Source organism: Schistocerca gregaria, chromosome 7, assembly GCF_023897955.1.
Source record: "Schistocerca gregaria isolate iqSchGreg1 chromosome 7, iqSchGreg1.2, whole genome shotgun sequence".
In the NCBI taxonomy this organism is placed as follows: domain Eukaryota; kingdom Metazoa; phylum Arthropoda; class Insecta; order Orthoptera; family Acrididae; genus Schistocerca; species Schistocerca gregaria.
In genome coordinates this window covers 118,524,326-118,551,436 of record NC_064926.1, presented here as the reverse complement: position 1 = coordinate 118,551,436, position 27,111 = coordinate 118,524,326, and the positions used below count along the sequence as shown (strand labels likewise).

General features: G+C 42.8%; 1 protein-coding gene across 3 annotated transcripts in view; it reads left to right on the top strand.

Moving 5' to 3' along the window:
• LOC126282138 (E3 ubiquitin-protein ligase SHPRH) overlaps window positions 1-27,111 on the top strand; it is a 260,470-nt gene that overhangs the window by 127,041 nt on the left and 106,318 nt on the right. For all 3 annotated transcript variants that reach the window (XM_049981638.1, XM_049981639.1, XM_049981640.1), the window contains 3 exons: window positions 6,701-6,864; window positions 8,849-9,022; window positions 12,266-12,437. In XM_049981638.1, the coding sequence (XP_049837595.1) occupies window positions 6,701-6,864; window positions 8,849-9,022; window positions 12,266-12,437 (510 nt within the window). The remainder of the gene's footprint in view (window positions 1-6,700; window positions 6,865-8,848; window positions 9,023-12,265; window positions 12,438-27,111) is intronic.

The following is a 27,111-nucleotide window of genomic DNA, read 5'->3' as shown; positions in this document are numbered from 1 at the left end:
CGTCAAATGGAAAAGTTGGCAATTGAGCCCCTGTTCGGAGTGCATGGTAGCAGGGCCGACATTTGGAACATGAAATGTGTTGAACTCTCTGGCGACTCTACTGTGACCACGTCTCTTCCTTACCGTAGTTCTGTCTCAGTTCCTGTTTCTGCCTGTCCAGCCTTACCCTCCTTGGGTACACTCTGGAGGAGGACCAGATATGCCGGCTTGGGGCGAAACCCTGTCCACAGTTCTTGGTCTGTACCAGGATCGACAGGGGAACTTTTGCTGCCACCAAACCCCATTTCCTCTTTAGAACACACTGAGGACAAGTTCAGTGAAGTTCAGTCATTAAGCAAGATGAGATCTGGCTCTCTCCTTATAAAGACAACTTATGCCAGACGGCCAGCATCCCACTGTGCCCGCGACCATTTAGGAGAAAACCCCATGGCTATCACTCCTCACAAGTCACTCAGTACGACATAGGATGTCATTTTCCATAGGAATCTTCTCCTCGAGTTTGATAATGACCTTACAGCTAATCTGGAATGACGTGGCATTCATTTCACCGGACATGTCCAGAAAGGCCCTAAGGATCATTGTGTAGACACTGGCACTTTCATCTTGGCATTTAAGAAGGATAACCTGCCTGAGAAGGTTAAGGTAATGGTGTACAGATGTGACGTGAAACCTTACATTCCACTTCTGATGCATTGCTTCCATTGCCTCAAGTTTGGCCACATGTCCTCATGATACTATGTCACTCCCATCTGTGGTGACTGTGGCCGCCCTCTTCATGTGGGGACCCCTTGAACCCAACTGCTTAATTGTGTAAACTGCTCTGTGCCCCAGTCTCCCCACTCACTGGAGTGACCAGTGCATATGAAGGAATAAAGCATTCAGGAAGTAAGGAACCTTGACTGTCTGAGCTACCTTGAGGCCCGGAAGAAATTTGATGGACTTCAACCTGCAAATCTCTCCTCCACCTTTGCCTCAGTTACACCTTCCCCTCATCATTCCTCCCCCCTTAACCCTATCCTGCCCCCCATCCCTTTGCTCACCCTCGGTGGCTCCTGTCCCTTCCCCTCCTCCTCAATGGAAAACATCCTCTTCTCTGGCTCCTGCTTGGGATGGGTCTCCATCTCAAAACACCACTCCCCTGCATTCTCAGGATAGGATGCGTGCATCCTTGGGCCAGAGGAGAGACCCGTGCTCTGAGGGCCCCAAAGCCACTCACTCTTTGTCAGATCCTGACGTCACTGCCCCCTATTCCCTTACTGATAATGCATCCTCCCTCCCTCCGAGGGAGAAGAACAAGCAGCACAAGTCAAAGGACGAGGCTTCCCTGTCTTCCCAGAAGGCTTCGCCCCCTCCATCTCATCCCGAATCAGACAGTTTTTATGGATGTCACCCCATCCTCATTGGTGACGAGCAACGACCAAGTAACGTGGCTTTTATATGTCTCACCTGGACTCTCATCACACGATAATCCAGTGAAATTGCAATGGATATCACCGCCCACTGAAATAAAACACTTTGTTTCTCTTACTCTTTGTTCTGTCTTGCTCTTCAAGAAACTCACTTTCGTGATGACCACTCTCTAATATTCCATGTAATTGGGCTTTCTGTTGGAACTGTGCCCCAGAATAGCGTCAAGGAGGGTTCTGCACTTTGGTTCGCACCAATGTCTTTAGTTACTGGATCCCCCCTTCACATCAGCCTGGAAGCAATGACAAAATCTTAGCTAAAATAACTCCATAGCAATCAATGCTTAATCCATGTGGAGCTAATAAAAGTGAAGCTGAAGGCATCACGAAATCATTGAAAATAAATAATGGGGACGTCAAATGTCAAAAAAGCAAACCTTGTTACTGGTGACTGTCACTGCCAGTACATATGTACATTCAGTCCAAGTATGTGCTATTAGATGACATACATTATATTGGTGTTTTGGCCCATTTTGTCTGTATTATTCATGTATATTACTGTATTTGTACTCCATTAGTTGTGAGCACTTCTCCTTTTGTGATCTATTAAAGTAACGTGCATCCCATGGTTGTTCTCTTTTCTTATTAAAATTTTTTTGTATATGTGCAGTGAATTATATATTCCATGTTTGTACTTTTTGTCTCATAACAGATCTGATGACTGCAGTTACCTGAAACACGTAATCTAAATCAGAAATAATAAAGTTTGACAACGACTGAAAAAAACTTTTTGTGTGTTAACAAAAATGCTGCCGGTGTGTGTGTGTGTGTGTGTGTGTGTGTGGACAACTCTGGCAATCACCATTTGCAATGTCTACCTCCCTCCAAGTAGTGGGCCACTTCCTTATGAAGAACTGTCCGCCCTAATACAGCAACTCCCATCCCCTTATCTCCTCTTTGGTGACTTCAGTGCACACCAACCCCTGTGGAGGAGTGCCACTTCATGGGGTAGGGGTCTTCTAATTGACCAGCTTACTACAGAATTTGATTTGTCTCCTCAATGATGGTACCGCTAGCCCCTTCAGTGCCAATCATGGCACCTTTACTGCTATTGATCTCACAATCCCCTCCCCTGCTCTCGTGGCTTGGCTACATTGGTCTCCCCATAATGGTCTTTGTGACAGTGACCAGTTCCAGGTGATTCTGTCATTCCCCTGCCACTACCAGGGAGACAGACCCTCATGTTGTGCACTCCGAGGGCCAATTGGCCTTAATGTATGTCTGCTGTGCACTTCATCACCTCTTTCTCGAATTGCACTTATGCAGTCACGCAGGGCGTGTATGCCATATTCTTCATTCTGTTAGCACTGCTGTCCCCCTATCCGCAGGTCCCCTTTATCATTGACCAGTACTGTGGTGGACCAAGGATGTAGCAGTGGTTGTCCAGGAATGGTGATGGGTGCTGCAGTGATTTAATCATCATCAACCTCCTCACTTTTAACTGTCTCCATGCTAAGGCTCATTACCTTATTAACTGAAGTATAAAGAATTGCTGGGAGCACTATGTTTCCTCCCTGGGAATGTATCGCTCTTCATCGCAGGTTTCGTCTGAACTCTGTAGCCTTGTGGGCCGCCAGTGGCAGTCAGCTGTCCAGGGGCTTATCTTCCTTGGTGCTTTGTCTACTGATCTGTTGGTCCTTGCAGAACACCTCACAACACACTTTGCGACATTATCAGCATCTTCTTCCTATCCTGCCACCTTTCTGCGGCAGAATCATAGAGTTGAACAGACCTCCCTTCTGTTTCAACCCTCAACAACCTGAACCCTATAATGAACTTTTTACTGAATCGGAATTCTTGCAGGCTCTTGCTTCTTCTCGTGACACAGGCCCAGATTCCATCCACAACCAGACGATTCAACACTTGGACATTATACGGAGGCAATATCTACATAGGGTCTTCAACCACATTTGGCTCACGAGTGCCTTCACCTCACATTGGTGATACAGTATAGTAAATTATCCTTGTCCTTAAGCCTGGGAAGAACACAATGTGTCTCGACAGCTGCTACCCAATTAGCATGACAAATGTGTGTTGTAAACTGCTTAAGAGGATGGTTAGCTTCTGATTATGTTGAGTACTCAAATCTCGGGGCCTTTTGTCCCCATATCATGTGGCTTCCGAGAAGAACAATCTCCAACTGATCATTTACTCAGATTGAAACTGCAATCTGACAGGATTTTACTAACTGTTGGAAGCTTGTCACAGTCTTCTTTGACCTGCATAAGGGATATGACATAGCTTGGCGCCATTGCATTTTAGTTACCCTCCATGACAGACTATCACGGCCCCCTTCCGATTTTTATTCATGAATTTTTCTCCCACCGGCTCTTCTGTGTTCCAGTTGGCACTTCACTCAGGACCCCTCAGATTCAGGAGGACAGTATCCCACAGAGTTCTGTGTTAAGTGTCACACTCTTCCACATAGCCATCAGTGGGCTTGTAACCTCTGTTGTATGTCGACAATTTTTGCGTCTGGTGCAGCTGCCACTCTGTAGTGTGTGTGGTGAGTGCTGGCTTCAAGGTGCCATTGGACAGACCTCTGCGTGGCCTGTCTCCCAAGACTTCCAGTTTTCTCCCTCCAAAACGCAGGTTATGCATTTTTGTCATTAATTCATAGTACACCCCAGAACTTTATTTAGGCGACCAGCTCCTAGATGTTGCGGCACAGTCCTGTTTCTTGGGTCTTTTTTTTTTAATGAAAAGCTGATGTGGTTGTCTCATATAAGCTGCCTGAAGGCTACATGCATGTGGAAGCTTAATGCTCTCCACCACCTGGCCCACACATCTTGGGGTGGAGACCATGCTACTCTTCTTTGTCTTTACTGTGCTCTGGTCTTTTCCAGACTAGATTATGGAAGTCAGGTTTCTGGCTCAGCAGCTCCTTACACTCTGAAAATACTTGATCCTGTCTGGCTTTTGGTGCCTACCTCAATAGACCCGTGGACAATCTCCTCACAGAAGTGGGGATTCCCCATCCACAAATACGATAAAGCCAACTCCTGGTTTCTTAAGCACTCCCCATTCACAGATTCCCTGACCATCCTTTGTACTCTGTCCTCTTTGTGAGTGAATGCCACCTTCATCCTGATCACCGCCCACAGGTGAGATTGCCAGTTAGAATGCGTCTCACTTCCCGCCGTCAGGATCTCGATCTCCTTTCACTGAAATACGCCTCATGTATTTCCTGCCACACCCTCTTGCATGGAGCCTAGATCGTGGATTAGGACTGACCTATTCCAGGATCCTAAGGTTTCTGTCGCCTCTATGGTCTTCCAGCATCTTGTACATTCCATCCTTGCAGAGTTTCAGTGTGCTACCTTCTTCTAAACTAATTGTACAAAGGTGGTAGATAAAGCGGGATATGCTTTCACATTTCCTACTGGCTTAGAATGCCATTTATTGCTGGAATCATTTACTGTGTTCACAGCAAAGCTGCTAGTCATTACCTGGCCCCTCCATTTTGTTACTCGGGAGTCCCCCACAGTGTGTTAATATGTATAGACTCAGTGAGGAGCCTGCTACTCTTGTCATCCTTTGGTCTCTGCTATCCATGACCTCCTCTCCTATCTTGGCCATGCGGCCTGCTAAATTGTCTTTCTCTGGCTCCTAAGTCATGTGAGTATCCCAGGGAATGAATTGGCTGATCATTTGGCTAGATAATCTGATACTCACCCTCAATTCCTTTTCATGACTGCAGCTGCGGATATGCAGATCCGTGTCAAATCTCTCTTTGCCCAAAAGTGAAATGACATCTGGCACGCTATTGCTCTCAGTAATAAACTCCGCACAGTCAAGGAGACGACTGTGCTTTGGTGCTCTTCCTTCTGCTCCTCTTGGATGGAGTCCATTGCTTTATGCCATCTGTGTATTGGTCGTACCAGGCTCATCCATTGTTTCTTCTGTGTAACGAACCACCCCCACAGTATCGTTGTGGAGCCAGACTGATGGTATCCCGCATGTTGGTGGAATGTCCCCTTCTTTTGGCCCTTCGTACTAAGTATAGTCTTCCCTAATTTTAATATTAGTAGACAATTCACAGATGGTGAAAGTGGTTATTACCAGATATAAGGTTATACTTACTCCTGAAGCAGAGCAGGGTGGTTGCGGGTGAGACCTCTCTTCACGTTCTCTTGTAGCAGACAATTCATAGATGGTGAAAGTGGTTATTACCAGATATAAGGTTATACTTACTCCTGAAGCAGAGCAGGGTGGTTGTGGGTGAGACCTCTCTTCACATTCTCTTTGTCTGGGACCCCATGACTACTCCCCTGTGGAAGAACCACTCTTTTTTTCCTGTTTTTAGATTTGATCTAACCTTTTATGCCTTTTACTGTATGTGTTTTAAATTCCTTGTTTTATAGTTTGACTCCCTCGACTGGGCATATCCACTTTTAGCGAGCCCTCTTTCTTCTGTGGGTGACTTGGGAATTGCGGGTCTGATGATCTCACTGTTTGGTCCCATAAACCATCTCAGTCAATCAATCAGTATCAAAATTTGTCAGGGAAAAATACTAAAACTTGTCTGGAAATCAGGGAAATATCAGGGAATTTCACTTGGGGAAACTTGTGGCAACCCTGTCCATACAAGCCCTAATGTGTCAGTTCGTATCTTTTTATTCCTCATGCAAAATGTACATAAAAACACAATAGTACAGTAGTAGAATCTTGGGTCTTTTTATAGTACTTTATTATTTTTACACTACTGATCAGCAGATATGGATTTGGTAGGATTCTGCAAGGTGTTACCTATTTACTCCAAAAGTAAGGGGAGAAGAAATTTAGAAGATTCGGGAGTTAATTTCCTTCTGGTTTTAATTCTTACATTTTTTGTATTATTTTAATAACTCAGGACAAATGATTCTCAAAAGAAAATGAGGGATCACTAATACAGTGGAATTTATTTGCCAATAATTTTCCATAGGCTCAAATAAGAAGTTTAAACTACAGATAGTAATAGTTCGCTTCACCCGCCACTTACAGAATTAGATACATCTTTTTCTGGTATGGTTCGACATTGTGACAGGGCATTAAAGCAGACTTTGTTATTAGTATTTGGAGACTGAGTTAGGTTTCTTTAATGTGTCAGCTTGGTGTTGTCTTGCTGCTGATGCAGTTCTTAAGATGATAATCGATGCATTTTAATAGTAATGGCAGTTTTCTATTTATTTAAAAGCTGCCTATTATTTAATTACAAGAGCCTAATGTGTAATTATTTTCTTTATTTGTTATAGACTTATTTGGTCTTCTGCAGTTTTTGGAAGTTGAGCCATATACTGTTCTATCAAATTGGATGTATGCTTTGTACAAGCCATATTGTCTTGGTGACTATGAACCACTTCATAAACTCATGTGTAAAATAATGTGGCGCACTATGAAATGGGATGTATTGACTCAGGTAAATCTTTCATTTTATTTGTAGATATGTGGAAATGTAAATTAAACATTTACTTGTAGAAGAACATAAACCTGATTACAAAATGAGTAACACTTCATGATAATCAGTAAAACTTTATTATTTTACTGTAAACCATTTCGTAGACCATTCTCGAGTGTCACCTGACTTAAAAGTGCAAAGTAAATAATCAATGGACAAATGGAGGTATTATATGATATGTGCTACTGTTGTTGTTGTGGTGGTGGTGGTGTTGGTCTTCACTCTGAAGACTGGTGCAATGCAGCTTTTCGCACTGGCCTGTCCTGTGCCATCCTCATTGGCTCCGAATAATTACTGCAACCTACAGTCATCTCAACCTGCTTACTGTACTAATTCTCTTGGTATCCTTCTACAATTTCCATCCATCACACTACAATTTTTATTCCCCAAACTTCCCTCCATTACCAAATTTACAACTCTGTAATGCCACAGGATTTGGTCTATCAATCAATCCCTTCTTTTAGTCAGGTTAGGACAAATTTCATGTCTCTCTTTGATTACATTATCTATTTATCAGATCTTCAACATTCTCCGTAGCACCACATTTCAGAAGCATCTATTTTCTTGTTGTCTGAGTAGGCTACACTCCAGACAAATACCTAAAAGACTTTCTAAATTGTAAATTTATGTTCGATGTTAACAAATTTCTCTTTTCCAGAAATACTGCTTTCAATTACTAGTCCTCATTTTATATTATGTCTACTTTCGCCACTGTCAGGCATTTGGCTGTCCGTGAAGCAAACTCGTCTACTACTTTTAATGTGTTATTTACATTACAATTATTTTACTTTCTTAATGTTAGTCTTATAACCTCTTTTCAAGAGACCATCTATTCCATTCAGTTGCTCTTCTAATGCCTTTCCTGTGTCTGACACAATTACACAACCATTGGCAAACCTCAAAAATTTTATTTCTTCTCCCTTAACATTTATTGTGTTTCCAAATTTCTCCTTGGTTCACTTCACAGCAGTGTACACACTGAATAACATTGGGGATAGGCTGCAACCCTGTGTCACTTCCTTCTCAACCGCTGCTTCCCTTTCATGTTAGTGTACAGCTATATCTGCAGTCTTGTTTCTGTACAAGTTGCAGATAACGGTTCACTCCCAGTGTTGTATCCCTGATACCTTCATAATTAGAAAGAATGTATTGTTGTCAACATTGTCAAAAGATTTGTGTAAATCTATAGATGCTTTAGATGCAAAGTCAGTGTATTCCCTGACACATTCTTACTTGTCTCTGGAACCCAAATTGATCTTGAACAAGGTCAGATTCTACCAGACTTTCCATTCTTCTGTAAATAATATGTGTTAGTATAATGTATTTTACAAATACGACTTATTGAGCGGGCGATTCAGTAGTATCCAAAGATTTCAGCAAATGCCTTCTTTGAATATGGTATTATTACTTGTTACATAAAATCAGAGAGTATTTCATCTGTCTTGTTGCATACTAGGTGGAATAACTTTTGTCACAATTGATTTTCCCAAGGATCTCAATAACTCTGAGGAAATGTCTTCTTCTCTCAGTGCTTTCAGTGCCGTATCATCCCCCTCATCTTCATCTACTTTATCTTCCCTTTACATAATGTTGTCTGAAAATTTATTTCATATGTTTAGCCCTTCTTTGCATAATATTAGCTTGCTATTTGAGATCTTCATATTCAGATAACTGTGTCTCTTTTTTGAAGGTTTCTTTAGCTCTTTTTGCAATGCCTGTCAACTCATCTTTTGTACATCTGTATTCCCTGTTGCCTTGTTCATTTTTCTCCATTTTTGTGTAGTTGTGAAAGATAGGAGTATCAGTTTCTATTTGAAGTGTTTCTGTCCGGTGTATCGGAAGGTGTGCCTCCCAGAGGTAAGTAACGGCCTCTCTTAAGTTTGAAAATTTCTTGATTGAACTTTCATTGTACACATTTAAATTGTATTTCCTGTTCCTAAACTAGCTTGGTGTGCCAGAGCAGACGGAAAAGATTCATTGGCTACACTTCGCACCCATTGAAGAGCATTTCTATAGAATACAGCACATTCTCTGTTCACATCAGTTCCTGAATAAAGTTCATCAATTTGCAGACAAAAACATCAAGCTAAAAGACATTGACAGGCACCGGTTGTTCAGGGTAAGTCTCTTATTGTGAGTGTTTTAAACGACAGATGTTATAATTATTTTAAGGTAGGACAACAAGCTTGTCGTTCATAGTGTGAAAGACATGCTTTCTGAAAGCTTCAGAAAGTGCCTGATTACAGTGTGCACTTCAAAATACTCTCTTGTGTTTGGTCCATACGAGTTACCAGTTTTGCTCGTATACATGTAGTAACACAAAGAAAAAATAAAATAAAGCATTACTCCCTTTTTTTATCTCATATCCATATATTCAGTCATTTGTTAATCATCAACAACCAGAAACTTTCTGAGCTACTTTGTTTTGTTGAGTATTTGGAAAATCCTCTATTATATTACCAACAACATTTAATTTTAGTTAATGTGCTTTGTCATAGAGATGTAAAAGATGCCAGTTATGAAGAAAATGGGCAAAACAGAATCCACTCCAGTGTGGGGGAAACACAGCAGATTGTTTGGGCAGATGATTGATTTGCAATTCAGATAAAGCTCTCACATCATGGTAAAGAATAAAGATGTTACAAATGTAATAGAAGGGAGTAATATACATTGCTAGAGCACCATTGGAAAATTATTGCCATTTCCATAGTTCATGCTAATTAATATATGAGTGGTTGTGCCTGAGTTCCCATCACATAAAAAAAATATTAACTCAGTGACATTGTGTTTAAGTATTCCATTACTTGTTGTGAAATCAGATTTAATACATATCACTAGTGTGACCATTTAGTATTGTAGATCTGTAAACAGTCTTCTAAATGTAGAGCAGCAGCACACTTTTAACACTGTCATGGAATTTCACTTCTTTTCGCTCTGCGACTATAACTCGTCATTTGATGTGATTGGGTTAATGTTCACATATCTATCTGTCAGAACAGATAATCTAAAGGTAATGAAATAAGTAAACAATAAATAATTTTAAAAATATGCAACACACTTTTCAAACAAGTACCTAGAAATACACAGTTTTATTTTATAATAGCAAAAGTTATTGTCAGAATTGGAAAAGTTCTTAGAAGAGAATACATCTCTAGAAAAGGCAGCGTCCATTACCCAATAGACGAGGTATGCCTCCCACAGTTGGCACCACCTGTTATGATATCTGCCAATTATGATACTTCATGTAGACCAGAAAATATATCCTAAACAAGAAATTCTTGTTCCAGTTGCTTCTGTAATCGGATGTTTTGTATTCATTTAAATTATTTAAGAATAATCGTAAACTCCTCTCATTTTCATCATTTATAACTAAACACATAAAAATTGTGTGTAAAAGATAGTACAAAATTGGTGGTTTTGAACGGAATAACACTGAATTGGCAGTTTTATGAAATATTGAAATTTGATACTTCCCAGTGTAAAAATATTGTAAATGTGAGGACACCAGCTAACAAACATTGTCTATGGAATTTGTGATTGACCAATGATGATGTTTTATTTTTTATAATTTTTGCAAAACAATCTCATGGGCATTTCACAATCCTGTGACCAGTTTCAAGCAGCCCATACTCATCTTCAGACTAGTCACGTGCTATGAGCAGTTATGGTTCTGTTATCTGCTAAACAAAGGTGCAGAGTGTGCCTCCAGTCTGAAGATGACCATGGACCACTCCAAACCAGGCATGGCATTGTGAGAGAGTCATAAAAGTAAATAATTAAGGAGTAGTTAAAAATGCCATACCTGTGGTATTCTGTATGTGTGCCGTGAAAAAATGCAGTGTAACCCTATCAAAGATCTCTGTAAAATGCGTCAGTTTTGGCACAATATGTCCTGCAAAAGTATCTGGAAATATGATAGTGGCATATAAAACTATTACTTTTATCCCTAGTTAAAAGAATTTGCAAGTGGCGTCATTATTGTGTGAAAAGAAATTTTTGATGATGAAACTGGAAAACTTCTGAAACCCTTGAAAAGGTGAATGAAACACTGAAATGAAGTGGGTTACACTTTCAAACAAGGCTGACAGCTCTTGTGGACATAGATCTGTGTAAGCCTGTGTTCACAACCCTAAGTTCTTTTTTTAATCTAGAATGATAATAGTGAACTCAATTAGTGCCAACATGGCAAAAAGCCTGTTATGTATACCTAGAATTACATATCTCAGAAATGCAGAAAAAGCAACAGATCAGCATCATAGTATCTCAGAAGAAGACTTTAGTTACTGGATGAAAAAAACTTTCGGCAGTGCAAGGCTACAGTGTTAATTTTTCTTTTATTGATTGGTTGGTTTTAATTGGGCTTATTTAATTTTTTCCCAATTGCGTAAATAAATATGATGCCAATAAATTTAACATATTTTTTCAACCTCTCCTTGTACAGATCATTCACAAAGCTTCTTCCAATCAGCTATTTTCTCCCAGAGACTATCATTCAGCAGTTCTTCCCACTGCAGTCCTCTTTGATTCACATTGTTCTTCACCTGGTCTCTACATCTTGTTTGTAGTCTTTCAGTTAGTCTTCTTCTAGTGTCTGTCCATTCCAGAGCTCTTCTTAGTATTCTTCCTATTCCCATTTTCTTAATATGGCCAAACCATTTCATCATATTTCTCTCCATAGGGTTTTTAAAAATCACATGGACATTTCACAATACTTGTATTCTAGTCAAATCTTTCTTTGTCTAACATTGTGCTCCATAGTTCAAAATTGATAGATGATACCATTTGTAAATCATGATCTATGCTATAGGAGGAATTTTCCAATTCCTAATTATGTCTGGTACACAGTAATAAAATATTGAGCAGTTCTTTCCTCTCTGTAATGTTTTCCTTGATATATACCCTTTTGTGGTTAGCTTACTTCATAGATATTTGAAAGCATCTACTTCTTTAATACTTTTTTTTTCCCCATTACAACTTATATCCTTAGGTTTTTTTTTTATTTTCCCAAGCGATTTTCAGTACCTCACTTTTTGTTTGGCTTATTTCTATGCCGCCTTCTTCAGTTATACTCTGTCAAGCATGAAGCTGTTCTTCCAGTTTCTGAACACTGTCCTCCTACATCATCACATTGCCTACATATGCTATGACTTTCATATCATCTGCTATTAACTCATGGCGAACTTTCCTTTCGATGTTGCCCCTGATTATTTTGAAGTGCACTGACTGTATTGTGCACAACACATCATTAACGCAAAGATTCACGATATCCCTACTGAGGCATTTGTAGATATGCTTAGTTATATTTTTAATAATTTCTTTGTCTCTCCAGGTAAAATGTCTACTTACATTTCTTTTCTTTCAGTTATTATCACCTCTTCTTTCACTTAGAAAAGCTTGTACACATCACCTAGTTGTGAAAGATTTTGCACCAGACAAGAAAACAATGTCCCTGGAAGAATTACAGACAGCACTAATTAAAAAGACGAAGAATGAATGTGAAGAATTTCTTCGTCAGTATATTGCTGCATTAAATGGTGAGTATTAAGTTTCACAGATTTTGAGGACTCAGACTTGTTTCCTTCTGTTCTTTGGGGTTTTTCCCTTGAAAGTGTCTTTTGTAACAAGGTTGAATACAAATAAAGAAAAGAGAAATTACAACCTATACAACACAATTAACTTGCCCAGGTGTAAGTGCATGGAGGATTGTAGTGTGGATAACCAAAGTGAGTAACCTCAAGGTGATTTAGAGATACCTGAAATAGATCTTGCTCAGTGTAGGTTGCAGGACAAAGCTGACACAATAGCAAGTGGTCAACAATTTGCACTTCTGTGCAGTTGCAGTTGGTACAGACCGGAAATCCCCAGTTTTGGAAATTACATCTCAATCTTCCTAGTCCACAGCTCAGGCAGTCGAGATTACGCCATGTAGTCCACTTCTCTTGGTGGCTACAAGGGAGATTTTAAGGCAGTTCAGGTCGTGGAGATTGTTTACAGCTTGTGCTTTTCACGTTTGTATTCTTGCTTTGGGTGTAGTAATTTGCAAGGTGTTGCTTGTTTTCATGAAGCTTTTCCTAGACCTTGGTCTCTTAATGGTGGCTAGACCTGGTGGCCAGGTTTGTTCTTTCCATACTGGGAGCAACCACCTGTCCAATGTCTGAGGGAGTAATACCTGCTAGAGGATGTACCTTAGCATGTAGTGTAGGCCTCAAAAATCTAGAAATAAGCCTGTATGTTTATTTAGTGCCTCACCGACATCTTTGACATGGACAGACCTGTAGTAGAGAGTACATGCATATTCTCCACAGAGTAACTGCCTTATAATGCATCATTCTTGAACTTTGAGGCTGAAAACCCCATGTGCTCCCAATTATTTTCCATTGGATGTTAATTCTAAAGTAGTTCCTGTCTTCAAAAAAAAAGTTGATAATAAAGTTATGAATAACTACAGGCCTATCTCAATCTCATCCTGCTTTTCTAAAGTTTTTGAAAAAATAATGTACAAACAAATGATGGACTTCATTGAAAAAAAAAGATTTACTAAGTTTAGCTCAACATGGGTTCAGAAGCTACAAATCTACTGAAACTGCAGTATATGATTGCATAAATACGCTTTTAGAACTGTTAGATAGAAAACAACCCATAACAGGCATATTTCTGGATCTGTCAAAGGCTTTTGACATTGTTGACCACAAAATGTTACTGGAAAAATTAGAACACTATGGTATCAGAGGAATTGCAAACAACTGGATTGCTACATTCCTAACCAATCGGATGCAGAGAGTCAGCATGAAATATATTAATAGACAAAGCAACTCAGTAACCGAAATACTATCAAGTAATAAAACTGTAAAGCAAGGTGTTCCACAGGGCTCAGTATTGGGACCTCTACTTTTCCTCCTGTATATTAATGACTTAAGCTTGAATGTTGATGCACACAAATAATAATATTTGCTGATGACACGACTGTACTCCTCAAAGGGGAGAATACAGAGGCTGTGCAAAAAGCTGTGAACTTGGCTACTGAACAACTCAGCAACTGGGCAAAAATCAACAGATTAACTATCAACACCAAATAGACAGCTTCCATGAACTTTCACACAACACAAAATGCAAATTCCTCTCAGCCATTTGTCACTATAAATAACCAGTCAATAGATACCAACATTGTTTTCAAATTCCTAGGTCTGTGGGTTCAAGATAACCTGAAATGTAATACACATACAGGAAAGGTAAATGCCAGGATTTGTACTGGCTGTTATGCATTGAGTGTACTGAAAACATGCGCTAGCTTGAAAACATTAACCAGTGCGTACTACACTTACATACTATCCACCTAAAATATGGTGTAATATTCTGGGGAAATTCTCCAACTGCTCCGAGCACATTCGGAATACAGAAAAGAGCAATGAGGATTATTACTGGGAGCAAACCCAGAGACTCCTGCAAACCCATCTTCAGAAAGTTGGAAATCCTTACACTGCCTTGCCTCTACATTCTTGAGACTCTAAACTTTTTCAGAAACCACATAGTGCCAACTGACCCCAGAGTCATAAAAAATAATGAAATACATGAGCACAATACCAGGAAAAACGCAAACCTGCATGTTATACGTACAAACACTCAACTGTGTAAAAAGGGAGTTTTCCACATGGGCCTCCAACTGTTCAACAATCTTCCCACTAGTATTAAGTGCATCGAAGACAACATAAAATTTAGCAAAGCCGTGAAGTCATATTTGTTGTGTCACTGTTTTTACTCTGTAAATGAATACTTCAGTAATCTTTCTGTTTGTGTTAAATTGAAAACTTTGAGCAATATAATACATTAGGATACTATAGGCCTACGTTAATATTTGTTAACAATGTTAAATGATATTTCTGACATCTGCAACACACTGTGTACCATCAGATCACATGGAATAAATAAATAAATAAATTCCTGCTTTTACATTCAGCCTCGTGTTATGGCAAAGCAACTTATAATTTGAGGGTGGATCGAATGTGACACCATAATATTTTAGATGTGATGTAGCATCCAATTGTACTCCTTGTGATGAGAGACTGGATTTGTGCCTGCCTGTGTTTAAGAAGGAAAGCAAAGAGTTGTATTTTATCTGGATTTCGGTAAACTTAATTGTTATTGTAATAAATACTGATCATCCTCAGGGGGTATACTAAGTGAACTTGCACCTCTTCAAAGGACTTGACCAGAGGTGCTAGGACCAGAACATCTACATAAAGAGAACTCCTGGTGTGCTGTGGAAATTGTTAAAAAGAGCAGCTGCATTTGTACCTAAAAATTTACGTAGAACATTCTGTTTCCAAGTAATTATGGAATGAATTTGGTGATAACATAATCCTTAAGCCAGATATTTTATCATTATATATGGTGACTGACATAAGCAGTTGTCTGGTTGATGAAAGCTAGCTTTTTTGCTTTTCTTCCTCTCCCCCCAAATCAGTCTTCTGATTGGTTTGATGTGACATGCCCTGAATTCCTTCCCTTTGCCAACCTCTTCATCTCAGAGTAGCACTTGTAATGTATGTCCTCAATTATTCATTGTATTTATTTAAATATCTGTCTTTCTTTACAGTTTTTACCCTCTAAAACTCCCTCTAGTACCATAGAATTCATTCCCTGCTGTCTTAACAGGTGTCCTATCATCCTATATCTTCTTCTTGTAAATGTTTCCCATGTGTTCCTTTCTTCACAAATGCTGCAGAGAACCACCTCATTCCTTACCTTATCAGTCCACCCAATTTTCAACGTTCTTCTATAGCACCACATCTCTCTTCTGTTCCAGTATTCTCGCAGTCCATGATTCACTGCTATACAGTACTATGCTCCAAATGCACATGCTCAGAAATTTCTATCTCAAATTAAGGCCTATGTTTGAAAATAGTGAATTTTTCTTGGCTGGAAGTGCTCTTTTTGCCTGACTAGCCTGCTTTTTATGTTCTCCTTGCTTCTTCCATCATGTTATTTTGCTTCCATGGTAGCAGAATTCCTTAACTTAGTCTACTTTGTGATCATCAAATTGATTTTAAGTTTCATGTTATTCTCTGTTCTAATATTTATCATTACCTTTGGTTTTTTTTTTTTTTTTTTTTTTTTTTTTTTTTTTTTTTTTTTTTTTTTCCAATTCACTCTCAATCCAAGAGTGTACATTGCATCCAGCAGAGTCTGTAAATCTTCTTTACATTCACTGAGGATAGCAATGTCGTCAGATGAAGGCTGTGCTTGTAATATTGTTTGTTTCAACCCCTCTCCCCCTCTATGTATTGCCTTAGATTAAGAATCTGAGGTATAAAAATCTTTCCAGGTGTGAAATTAGATTGTTCATAAATTAATGCTGCTTTCATCATGTGCTGTAAGAGATTCATCAACATTCTCTAAAAGAATTTATGTACATGAGACAATGGTCTATAGTTTTTAATATCTGTTGGTGGCATACGAGGCTTCAGAATGGATATCACATGTAATTTACATCAGATTGTGGGAATATGACATGTTCTGAGGCTGTTGCAGAGTTCAAGGATCTATTCTCTCATGTTCTTGAAACATTTTATCTTTTCAGTTCTAATGTCATATACATCTTCTGCTGCACCTTTCTTAGAAGTGTAAACAGCCACTAAAGGGCTGCATTAGTTTATTAGTTTCATGATCTTAAATGTGATTTTATTTTACTACATGAAACTCTTACACAATTTTCTGGTTGGCATTCATTAGGAGCTAGTGGGCTTACTGATTGGCAGGAACATTTGAACATTTGCAGGCTCTATAAAAGTTGTTAAATTGCTACTGAATCTCTTAACAAGTCTCTAGGATTTCTAGCTATTCTTGCTAAGATCCACCGTACCCCTCATTATTACCCATGCATCTTGTTTGTCTTCAGATAATGCTGTTGGCTATTTATGTACAGCTTGCAGTGTTACATCACTGAAAGGGTTTTCATTATGACGATTGAGATAGTCCCTCAGTAGCATCTCAAAGTCTGATGATAGGCTTCTATATACTGTGTTCTACAACATCAGGGAATTGTAATGTATGAACAGTATTTCACAGTATCCACAAACTCATCATATGAATCTGAAACAGGTTCTGCATCAAAAATATAGTCGTCCATGGATGAGGTGAATGTCTAGGGAAAGGTGATTGCAGGCTCTGCATCAGTAGGAATAACAATTGTTGGAGGAACAGTGGACTGCAATTTGTGAAACCAACAACCCAGCCTTGATATTATTGTTTTTAACCACTCCAAAGAGATGTTCTCTCTCTCGCCACCAATGTGGGGTATGCATTTCACACTGATGGCTGAATGCTACACTTTAAGGCAATGTGATGTATATTTTGGTAAGTTCTGTTTCAGTGGTTCTGTCTTCTGTTTTATCTTACAATATAACAATTGGAAATTCCTGGATGGAACAATATGTGAAATAACAGAAAGACAACCATACACTTTAGTGGACTGATGTGTGGAGCATAAAAACACGTAACAGAGAAATATTCACTCTAGTCTTCGAGCTCTTGCTCTTTTCCCTACAGTTGTAATGAGTCTGGTTATTGAAAGTAGTTTCCTGACCTTGTGGGGAAGGGGAGGCTATAGGGAAGGATACACAAGACAAGGAGGGGTAGCAGGATTGAGTGAGACAGATATTCTGACAGATGACTCAGCAGCTATACAAGACGAGAGGATAGAGCTTACAAGAGGTAGAGAGTGGGAGGATAGGAAAAGAGAGGAAGACAGGGAGGGAAGGAAAAAAGGGGGATGGGGGAGAGAGAATGAATGCTCATATGGGGTTAAGAGAGAGTGGTGGGAGAAGACAGTATACAGTCTGGACAGGGAAGGAGTGGTGTGGGCAGAAGAGCAAAGTTAAAAGACAAAGTGAGGCAAAGGGAAACAGGATATGCTGCAGAGAGAATTCCCACTCGTGTAGATAGAGAAACTTGTGCTGGAAGGTAGTATCCAAATGGTCTGTGTGATGAAGCAGCTTTTAAGGTCATTAGTTTTGTGGCATGCAGCATGTTAGGCAACTATATGCTCACGTTTGCAATTTGCCACAGTTTGGCCGTAGCCATTCATGTTAGTAGATGGTAGACTTGCCCAAATAGAATGCTGTAATTGCAGTGTAGCTGATATATAACATGGCTGCTTTCACACATGGCCCTACTTTTTATTGGATAAATAATGATGGTGACTAAACTGTTGTAGATGGTGGTGGTGGGTGGATTTATGGGTCAGGACTTGCACCCAGGCCAACCTCAAGGGAGTGACCGATGGCTGTAGGATTGGGAGCAGGAATGGGATAGAGATGGATGAGGATTTCTGCACGTTGGGTGAGCTGCAGAACACTACTTTTGGTGATGTGGGTATAATTTTGAGTTTTGAGGTGGACCTAAGGGCTAGAGAAGCTCAGGCAAAGGTGATATTGCACTTCTGGGATGGAATCATGGTCATAAGATTTGTATTCAGAGAAGTCAGAAAGTAGGAAGAGATCCTCAGCTACATAGTCATTACAATTCATGACCACAGTGGTGGAACCTTTGTCTGCAATAAGGACAATAAGTTCTGGATTTGTTTTCTAATTACATGTAGCTTTGTGTTTCATAGGAGTGGTGTTGGACTCACTAGAGAGGAATTTAGGAATGGAAGGTGAAACATGGTTAAGTGAAGAATTCATGAAAGATTACCAGGGAATTACTGGGTGACGGGAGAAGAATCACTATTCAAAGTAGGTTGGAATGTTGTTTTAAAAAGTGCTATATGGAGTTTTGGTTGCCTATTGTCAGTGGGGTACACGGTGCAAACAATGACGCCACCATAGTGGTCAGGAATCGTAGTTACTATGTAGCTGACATTCTCTGCCAGCTTTCTGACACCACTCCGTATAAACATTATGACAATGAACGGATCCCAGAAGTCAGACCTAATCTCCAGCAACTCCGCAAGGCTTAGGTCCCTTCCAAAACTTGACACCTGAATCCATCTCACTCCTCACACCAACAACCCCCTGCAATCCTACCTTATACCTATCCCTGTAACACCACAAGCCCAATCTACAGGTATCCCTAATGGTCATCTCATTGATGCAAGGTACAATGTTCCCACAGCATGAATCTCTGCCTTTGTTAACCAACACGACCAAACTATTGTCCATAACCTTCCATCCTACATTTGAGACACTACTCATATCTGTCACAGCCTCTTCAGTCACTGCCTCGCTACCACCAAACTTTTTGTTGATCACATTGAAGCAACGTCCTTGTAGACCTCCCCCCTGCGAGTTCGGGGGTAAGAATAGGCCCGCAGTATTCCTGCCTGTCGTAAGAGGCGACTAAAAGGAGTCTCAAACGTTTTGGCCTTAATGTGATGGTCACCTAAGGGGTTTGACCACTACCTTTCAAAATTTTCTGTTAGTGCGTACCATTTGGGGAAGGACGCCTTACGTGGTGTATTATATATCCATCTTGCCCTAAGCTCTGGCCCACCCAATATTGTCATGGAGGTGGACTTCCATCGAGCTTCCGGCCACATCTGCTGCAGTGTGTTCCGGGTAGCGTACATTTCCTCCATAGTGCACTTCCATCTTTTCCCTCGTGATGTACATGGATATTCTGACACCCGACATCCAGCACGGTAGCCAGTCCGTTGTGGTGGGGTTGTCATGTACCCTCTTGGTGGTAGCCCCCTGACTACACAGGGATCACACTGCTGATGCCTGAGCTGCTACCTCCCCACGTATGCCGAGGAGTAGATGCCTATCCCTCTGGGGCATCAGGACTCCCAGCAAAGGCCATCCTGCCAGGTGGCCTTTGCTGCGGCTGGGTGGCGCCCGTGGGGAGAGCCCCTGGTCGGAGTGGGTGACATCAGGGCGGATGACCCGCAATGAAGCATGGTACATCATCTCTCATTAGTGGGCCTCCACCAGCAGTCTCTAAGCAATCGAGGTCTAACCTCAACGGGAAGAAATTTGATCAGAGATCGTTTCCCTCCTTGGCCACTCCATGGGAGGAACGTATGGCTAAAGAAGGCAATGGAGATTATTCACCCCGGTACCTCGTCTGTACGCGAGTTTATGGGGAATCATTTATGTCGACCAAGCCTCAGTTTTTTGTGGAGCATTTATAGGACAAGTTCGGGGAGGTGGAGGGCTTGTCCAAAATGCGCTCTGGGTCGGTTCTCATCAAAACAGCATTCTCTGCCTAGTCACGGAAGTTGCTCACTTGTGACAAGTCTAAACATGGTTCAGGGTATTATATTCCACAGGGACCTTCTACTGCAGTCCGACGATGAACTATGCGCCAATCTAGAACAACAGGGTGTTCATTTTGTCCGGCACGTCCATCGGGGTCCGAGGGATAATCAGGTAGCCACCGGTTCCTTCATCTTGGCCTTCGAAGGTGATGTTTTACCCGAAAAGGTCAAGGTGATGGTTTACCGTTGTGATGTGAAGCCATATATCCCTCCTCCGATGCGGTGTTTTAAATGCTGGAAGTTTGGGCACATGTCATCCCGCTGTACTTCTGGCATCACATGTCGAGATTGTGGACGTGCTTTGCATCCCAATACTCCATTTGCTCCGCCTCCCATCTGTGTTAACTGCGGAGAACACCATTCCCCCTGCTCGCCGGACTGTAGGATCTTCCAGAAAGAACGGAAGATAATGGAATATAAAACCCTGGACCGCCTGACCTACTCGGAGGCTATGTGGAAATATGAGAGGCTCCATCTTGTGCCAATGACGTCAACGTACGCCGCTGCTGCAATGACGGTTCTTCCATCTCCTGTTTTGTCCCGTACAGTTGGTTCTCTGATTGGTCAGAATCCAACAGCCCCCTTGGTTGTGGGGGGCACTTCACACCCTGTTGCTCCTGCTCCATCTTCTTCAGGAGCAACACCCTCCCAACCATCGGCGACATCTGCTCCCCCTTCCCAGCCGGAGAAATGTAAGACTTCTTCGGCTACTCTTGCCAGGAAGAGGTCCCTTGGGGACCTCCCTTTGCAAGTTCCGACCAGTGGAAAAGTGGACACCCACAAGTGGCTAAAACAACCACCAGTCCCTGGTCATCGGGCCTCACGGTTGTCGTTCGTCCCTGAGACTGACCCAGTGAAGCCTGAACCACCGAAGGCACAGCAAGAGAAACAGAAGAAGAAATTCCCCAAGGCTAACGACATTGCGGTGGCACCTGTCCCACCTCTTCCTACAAGCTCTGCGTCTGAGGACGAGGTGGAGATTCTGGCGTCCTCTGAGGACCTCGATCTCGATCCGGCATGGAAAGCACTATCCTAGGTGCTCAATCGGAGGCAGCAGGTGACCCAGCGGCGTAATCTGCCTTCCCAGTCCCGTCACGCCTTTCTCAGCCATGGACAACACCATCCTCCAGTGGAACTGCAGCGGTTTCTTCCAACATCTAGCTGAGCTCCGCCTTCACCCTTTCCTCTGCATTGCTCTGCAGGAAACTTGGTTTCCGGCAATGCAAACCCCCGCCCTCTGTGGCTATCGGGGTTATTTTAAGAACTGGGCAGCTTATGAAAGGGTGTCTGGTGGCGTCTGCATATATGTCCTGAACTCTCTTCACAGCAAGTCTGCCCCTCTCCACACATCTTTAGAGGCTGTCGCTGTTTGGGTGTGGACGCCCACAGGCTGTTACCGTCTGCAGTCTTTACCTTCCACCGGATGGTGATGTCACGCAGCATGTCCTGGCTGCTCTGATAGCCCAATTGCCTCCACCTTTCTTGTTACTGGGCAACGTTAACGCCCATAACCATCTGTGGGGTGGGTCAGTGGCAACAGGTCGAGGCGCCATCGTTGAGCATTTATTGGCGCATCTCGATCTCTCGATATTAAATGACGATGCCTTCACACACTTCAGTGTGGCAACCTGTGTGGTAGTGACCACTTTCCGATCTTTCTGTCACTGCCACAGTGTCAGTCTTCTGGGCGCCCTAGCAGATGGGCTCGGAATAAGGCTGACTGGGACTTGTTCTCCTCCACTGCCGTTATTGAGCCTCTCTCTAACGATGACATTGATGCAGTGGTTCAATCGGTCACCACTGGCATCGTTACTGCCGCCGAATCTGCCATTCCCCGTTCTTCTGGGTCCCCTCGGCGGCAGACTGTGCCTTGGTGGTTGCCTGAGATCGCTGAAGTGATTAAAGCTCACCGGTGGACACTCCAGCGTCACAAGCGACATCCCTCAATCGAACACCTTATCGCCTTCAAACGGCTACGTGTACGAGCCCACTGCCTTATCTGCCAATGCAAGCAGTAGTGCTGGGAGTGGTATGTGTTCACCATTGGCCTCCATGTCACTCCATCGCAGGTCTGGGCCAAGATTCGCCGCCTCTATGGCTATAAGACCCCTATCAGCGTCCCTGTGCTGTCACTGAATGGAGCAGTTTGTACTGACTCCGACATCATTGCAAACCGCTTGGCAGAGCACTTTGCTCTGAATTCCACTTCTGCCAACTACCCCTTAGGCTTCCGCTCTATTAAAGAGCAGATAGAATCGGAGTCTTTCTTTTTGCACCCACCATCCTGAATTGTACAATGTTCCATTCAGTGAGTGGGAATTTCGCAGTGCCCTTGCCGCTTGTCCTGATACCGCTCCTGGGCCACATAGCATCCACTCTCAGATGCTGAAACACCTTACAGTGGACTGCCAGTGATGCCTCCTCGACCTTTACAACCGCATTTGGGTCGAGAGTGAGTTTCTGTCGCAATGGTGGGAAAGTCTTGTTGTCCCCATTGTGAAACCAGGGAAGAACCCTTTGGAGGTGGACAGCTACCGTCCCATTAACCTCACCAACATTCTTTGCAAGTTGCTTGAACGGATGGTGAGCCGACACTTGAATTTGGTACTGGAGTCTCGGGGCCTTCTGGCTCCGTCTCAGGGTGGGTTCCGTAAAGACCGCTCTGCCGCCGACAATCTGGTGAGCCTGGAGTCGGCCATCCGTACTGCCTTTGTCCACCGTCAGCAACTGGTCGCTGTCTTTTTCGACTTGCGGAAGGCGTATGATACGACATGGCATCATCACATCCTTTCTACACTTCATGGATGGGGTCTTTGTGGCCCTCTGCCGATCTATATCCGCAATTTTCTGCCGTATTGTACCTTCCGCGTGCACGTCGCGGCCTCATATAGTTCCTCCCAAGTCCAGGAGAACATTGTGCTACAGGGTTCTGTTCTAAGTGTCTGTCTGTTTTTAATAGGCATTAACGGGCTCGCTGCGGCCGTGGGAAATTCTGTCTCCACTTCCCTGTATGCTGACGATTTCTGCCTTTACTACAGATCTATTGGCATTCAGCTGCTGAACGTCAGCTACAGGGCGCAATCCGCAAGGCGCAGTCTTGGGTTGTAGCACATGGTTTTCAGTTTTCGGCAGCCAAGACCTGCGTTATGCATTTCTGACGGCGACGCACTGTTCACCCGGAGCCGCGGCTTTATCTCGACGGCGAGCTTCTTACAGTGGTGGAGTCATAGGTTTTTGGGGGTGGTTTCTGATGCCCGGTTGACTTGGCTGCCTCATATTCGGCAGCTTAAACAGACGTGTTGGCGGCATCTAAATGCTCTGCGATGCCTGAGCCACACCAGGTGGATCGCCGACCAATCTACTCTTCTACGGCTTTACCAGGTGTTAATCCAGTCCCGTCTGGACTATGGGAGTCTGGCTTATGGCTCAGCATCCCCATCTGTGTTGCAGCTGCTGGACCCAATCCTCCACAGCGGGATACGCCTTGCCACTGGTGCCTTCCGGACCAGCCCTGTGGACAGCATACTTGTGGAGGCAAGTGTCCCTCCACTGCGGTTATGGCGCCAACAATTACTGGCTGCTTTTGCTGCCCATGTTTTTAGCTTGCCCGGGCATCCAGATTACCGTGTCCTGTTCGCGCAGTCAGTCTCCCATCTGCCAGAACGTCGGCCCCGGTCGGGTTGTCCAATCACCGTACGCGTCAAACAGCTTCTCTACGGGCTTGGGTGTTTCCCTGTTCCACCTCCTTTCGGGGCACCTCTGCGTACACCCCCGTGGTGTCTGCCTCGCTCTTGCCTTCGGCTCAACTTGGCACAGGGCTCTAAGGAAGGACTCAGTCCCTCCGGAGGCCTTCCGACGCCGCTTTTATTCCATCCTGGCCACGTATCAGGGCTCTGGCGTTGTCTACACCAACGGTTCGATGGTTGCTGGTCATGTCAGTTATGCACTAACTCTAGGGTACCATTCTGAACAACGTTCGTTGCTGGCTAGCTGCAGTGTTTACACTGCTGAGCTGGTCGCCATCTTTCGTGCCCTAGAGTATATCCGCTCCTGCTCAGGTGAGTCCTTCGTTATCTGTAGCGATTCCCTGAGCGGTTTACGAGCTGTCGACCAGTGTTTCCCTCATTCTCGTCTGGTGATGGCTGTCCAGGAGTCCCTGCATACTCTTGCCCATTACGGCAGATCTGTGGTCTTTGTTTGGACCCCGGGCCATTTTGGGATACCCGGAAATAAAACTGTTGACCGCCTGTCGAAAGAGGCCACCAGTGCACCATCTCTGGAGATTGGCCTTCCGGCGACTGATTTGTGGGCACTATTACACCGCAAAGTTTTCGATTTATGGGACACTGATTGGCACAACCTGCTCGTGCCAAACAAACTCCGCCGTATCAAGGATACGACTACTGTGTGGCGGTTATCCATGCGAGCAAACCGCAGGGACTCAGTTGTCCTTTGTCGGCTCCGCATTGGCCACACCCGACTAACGCACAGTTATTTACTGTGTCGTGAGGATCCCCCTCTTTGTCGTTGTGGGGCGTCCTTGATGGTGGTCCATATTTTGTCGGAGTGCGCCCTTTTAACCGTGCTCAGGCAGACTTTTGCGCTGCCTGACACGCTCTCTGCTCTTTTATCAGATGACTCTTCCATGGTGGACTTGGTTTTGCATTTTATTCGGGCAGGGGGTTTTTATCCTTTAATCTGAGTGTTTGTTTTTTAGTGTTGATTCTGGCTTTTAGCCTTTGATTTTAAACTAAGTTTTTAAAGTGTTCTTGGTGGTTGGCTTTTCCTCTATTTTTCTCTATGGCCAGCCAACCACTGTCATACTGTGTGTTTTAATTTGTTTTGTCTGGTCTCTGTCAAAGTATTTCTTGTCCTGTTTCATCTGCTGTCTTTCCTGTTGTTCGTTTTTTATTCTCTTCATGTGGTTTTAGTTTTTTATGGAAAAAGGGACCGATGACCATAGTAGTCTGGTCCCTTTACTCCCACAAACCAACCAACCTTGTAGACCTACATCTCCTATGCTCATGGCCTTGCAGACATAGAACACTACCTTTTCCAATGTCCTCCTGATACCACACCTCTTTCCTAATCTTCTAAGCCAGCCACATTCTGGCCACAATTATTTCACTTTGGAAGGTCAAATCTGTAAACAAATTTGTGGTACTGCCATGGGCACTTGGATGGCACCATCCTATAACTTACTACTGATCCATCTGAAGAAATCCTTCCTGTTCAGTCAACACCTAAAACCCCTTGCTTGTTTCAGATCCACTGATGACATTTTCATGATGTGGACTTGTTCATTCCTCCATAATCTCAATATGTACTCACAAATCCAATTCATCTGATCCCACTCAACTCAAAAATGCCAGTCAGATGACTTGACAAATATCTCTGTTCATATCAAACCCATCACCTTGCCACCCATGGGCATTGCATCTGCAGTGGAAAGCAGGAGTTGCTGAAATATACTGATAACCATACCAGATCCTTTATTGATGGATAGTATCCTATCCAGCTCACCCATAAACATCTATTTCTTCCTCTGACACCAGTAAACCTGTTAACCAGCCACCGACCAGCACTCCCCTGACCACCCAGTATCAACCTGGCCTTGAAAATGTCAACTGCATCCTTTACCAGGGCTTTGACTACTTCTCACTGTGCCCTGGGATGTGATGAACTCCTACCCAAATCATCCAAAATAGTTTTCCACTGCCCACACAACCTACAGAATATCCTAGTCCATCCTAATGATAGCCCTGTTCCCCATCCTGCACCTCGTGGGTCATTCCCTTGTGATTGGCCCAGGTGTAAGATGTGCCCCATACAACCACTCACTCACCAGCTCCTACTGCATTTCCAACCCAATAAAAAATGGGGTAACATGTGAAAGCAACCAAGTTATCTTTCAGCTCTGCTACAATTACTGTACAGAATTTTCTATAGGCACAACATATAACCAAGTTTCTATTCATACGAATGGCAGCCATCTAATTGTGGCAAACCACTAACTAGACCAAGCAGTTTCTGAACAAGCTGCACACCACAACATAAATGACTTCTTCAACAAATGCTTTACTTAACAGACCATATGGATACTTCATTCCAGCATAGCTATATTTGAACTATGCAAGCTAGAATTGTCTCTCCAGTATTGCATACACTTTCACAATCCCATTGGCCTAAACGTCTGCTAACCTGTTCCCCACTGCCACACCTCTTCTGTGCTCGCCATCGCTTCCCCATCCAGATCATGTACTTAAACTGCCTTCTTCCATCACTCTCTCTCTCCCCTACCTCCTCCCCCCCTCCATGTCAACACACTCTCCCCCCCCCCCCCCTTTTCCTCTCCTCCCTCTCCCTCTTCACCTTCCACTCCTGTTTTCTCCCTTAACTTCTCCTATTTCCACATCTCTATTCCCCTTATGTGCCCTATCGTTTCATCTTGTTGTGCAGCCACTGAGTCATCTGTCAAAAGATCTAGCTCACTCTACCCCCATACCCCCTCCTTGTCTTGTGCATTCTTCTCTACTGCCTCCCATCCTCCATCAGGCCAGGATATTGATTTCAATAGTCTCAATAAACAATAATCAGTAATCAGTCTCATCTCAGCTGCAGAAGTGTGTGGGTGCACGTGTGTGTGCATGCATTTGCGTGTGTACCTTCCCTTATTTTACGTATTATCTTACAGTATGAAGATTACGCTCCGCTTTTTAAGGATGTCTGTGCTGTTTGCACCCTAAATTGATAGTCTTTGTTGTGTTAATACACTTGCATTTTAATGGTAACATTTATACCATTAATTGCATCTGGGAGTAATAATCTGATAACAGTGATTTTAATTTAAGATTTCATTGTACCAGTGTTCCTGTTTTCAATATTTTAACCATATTTATCTCACAATGTTTCAATGAAAGTGCTAACAACCACAGTCTTGATTGCCCCAGACA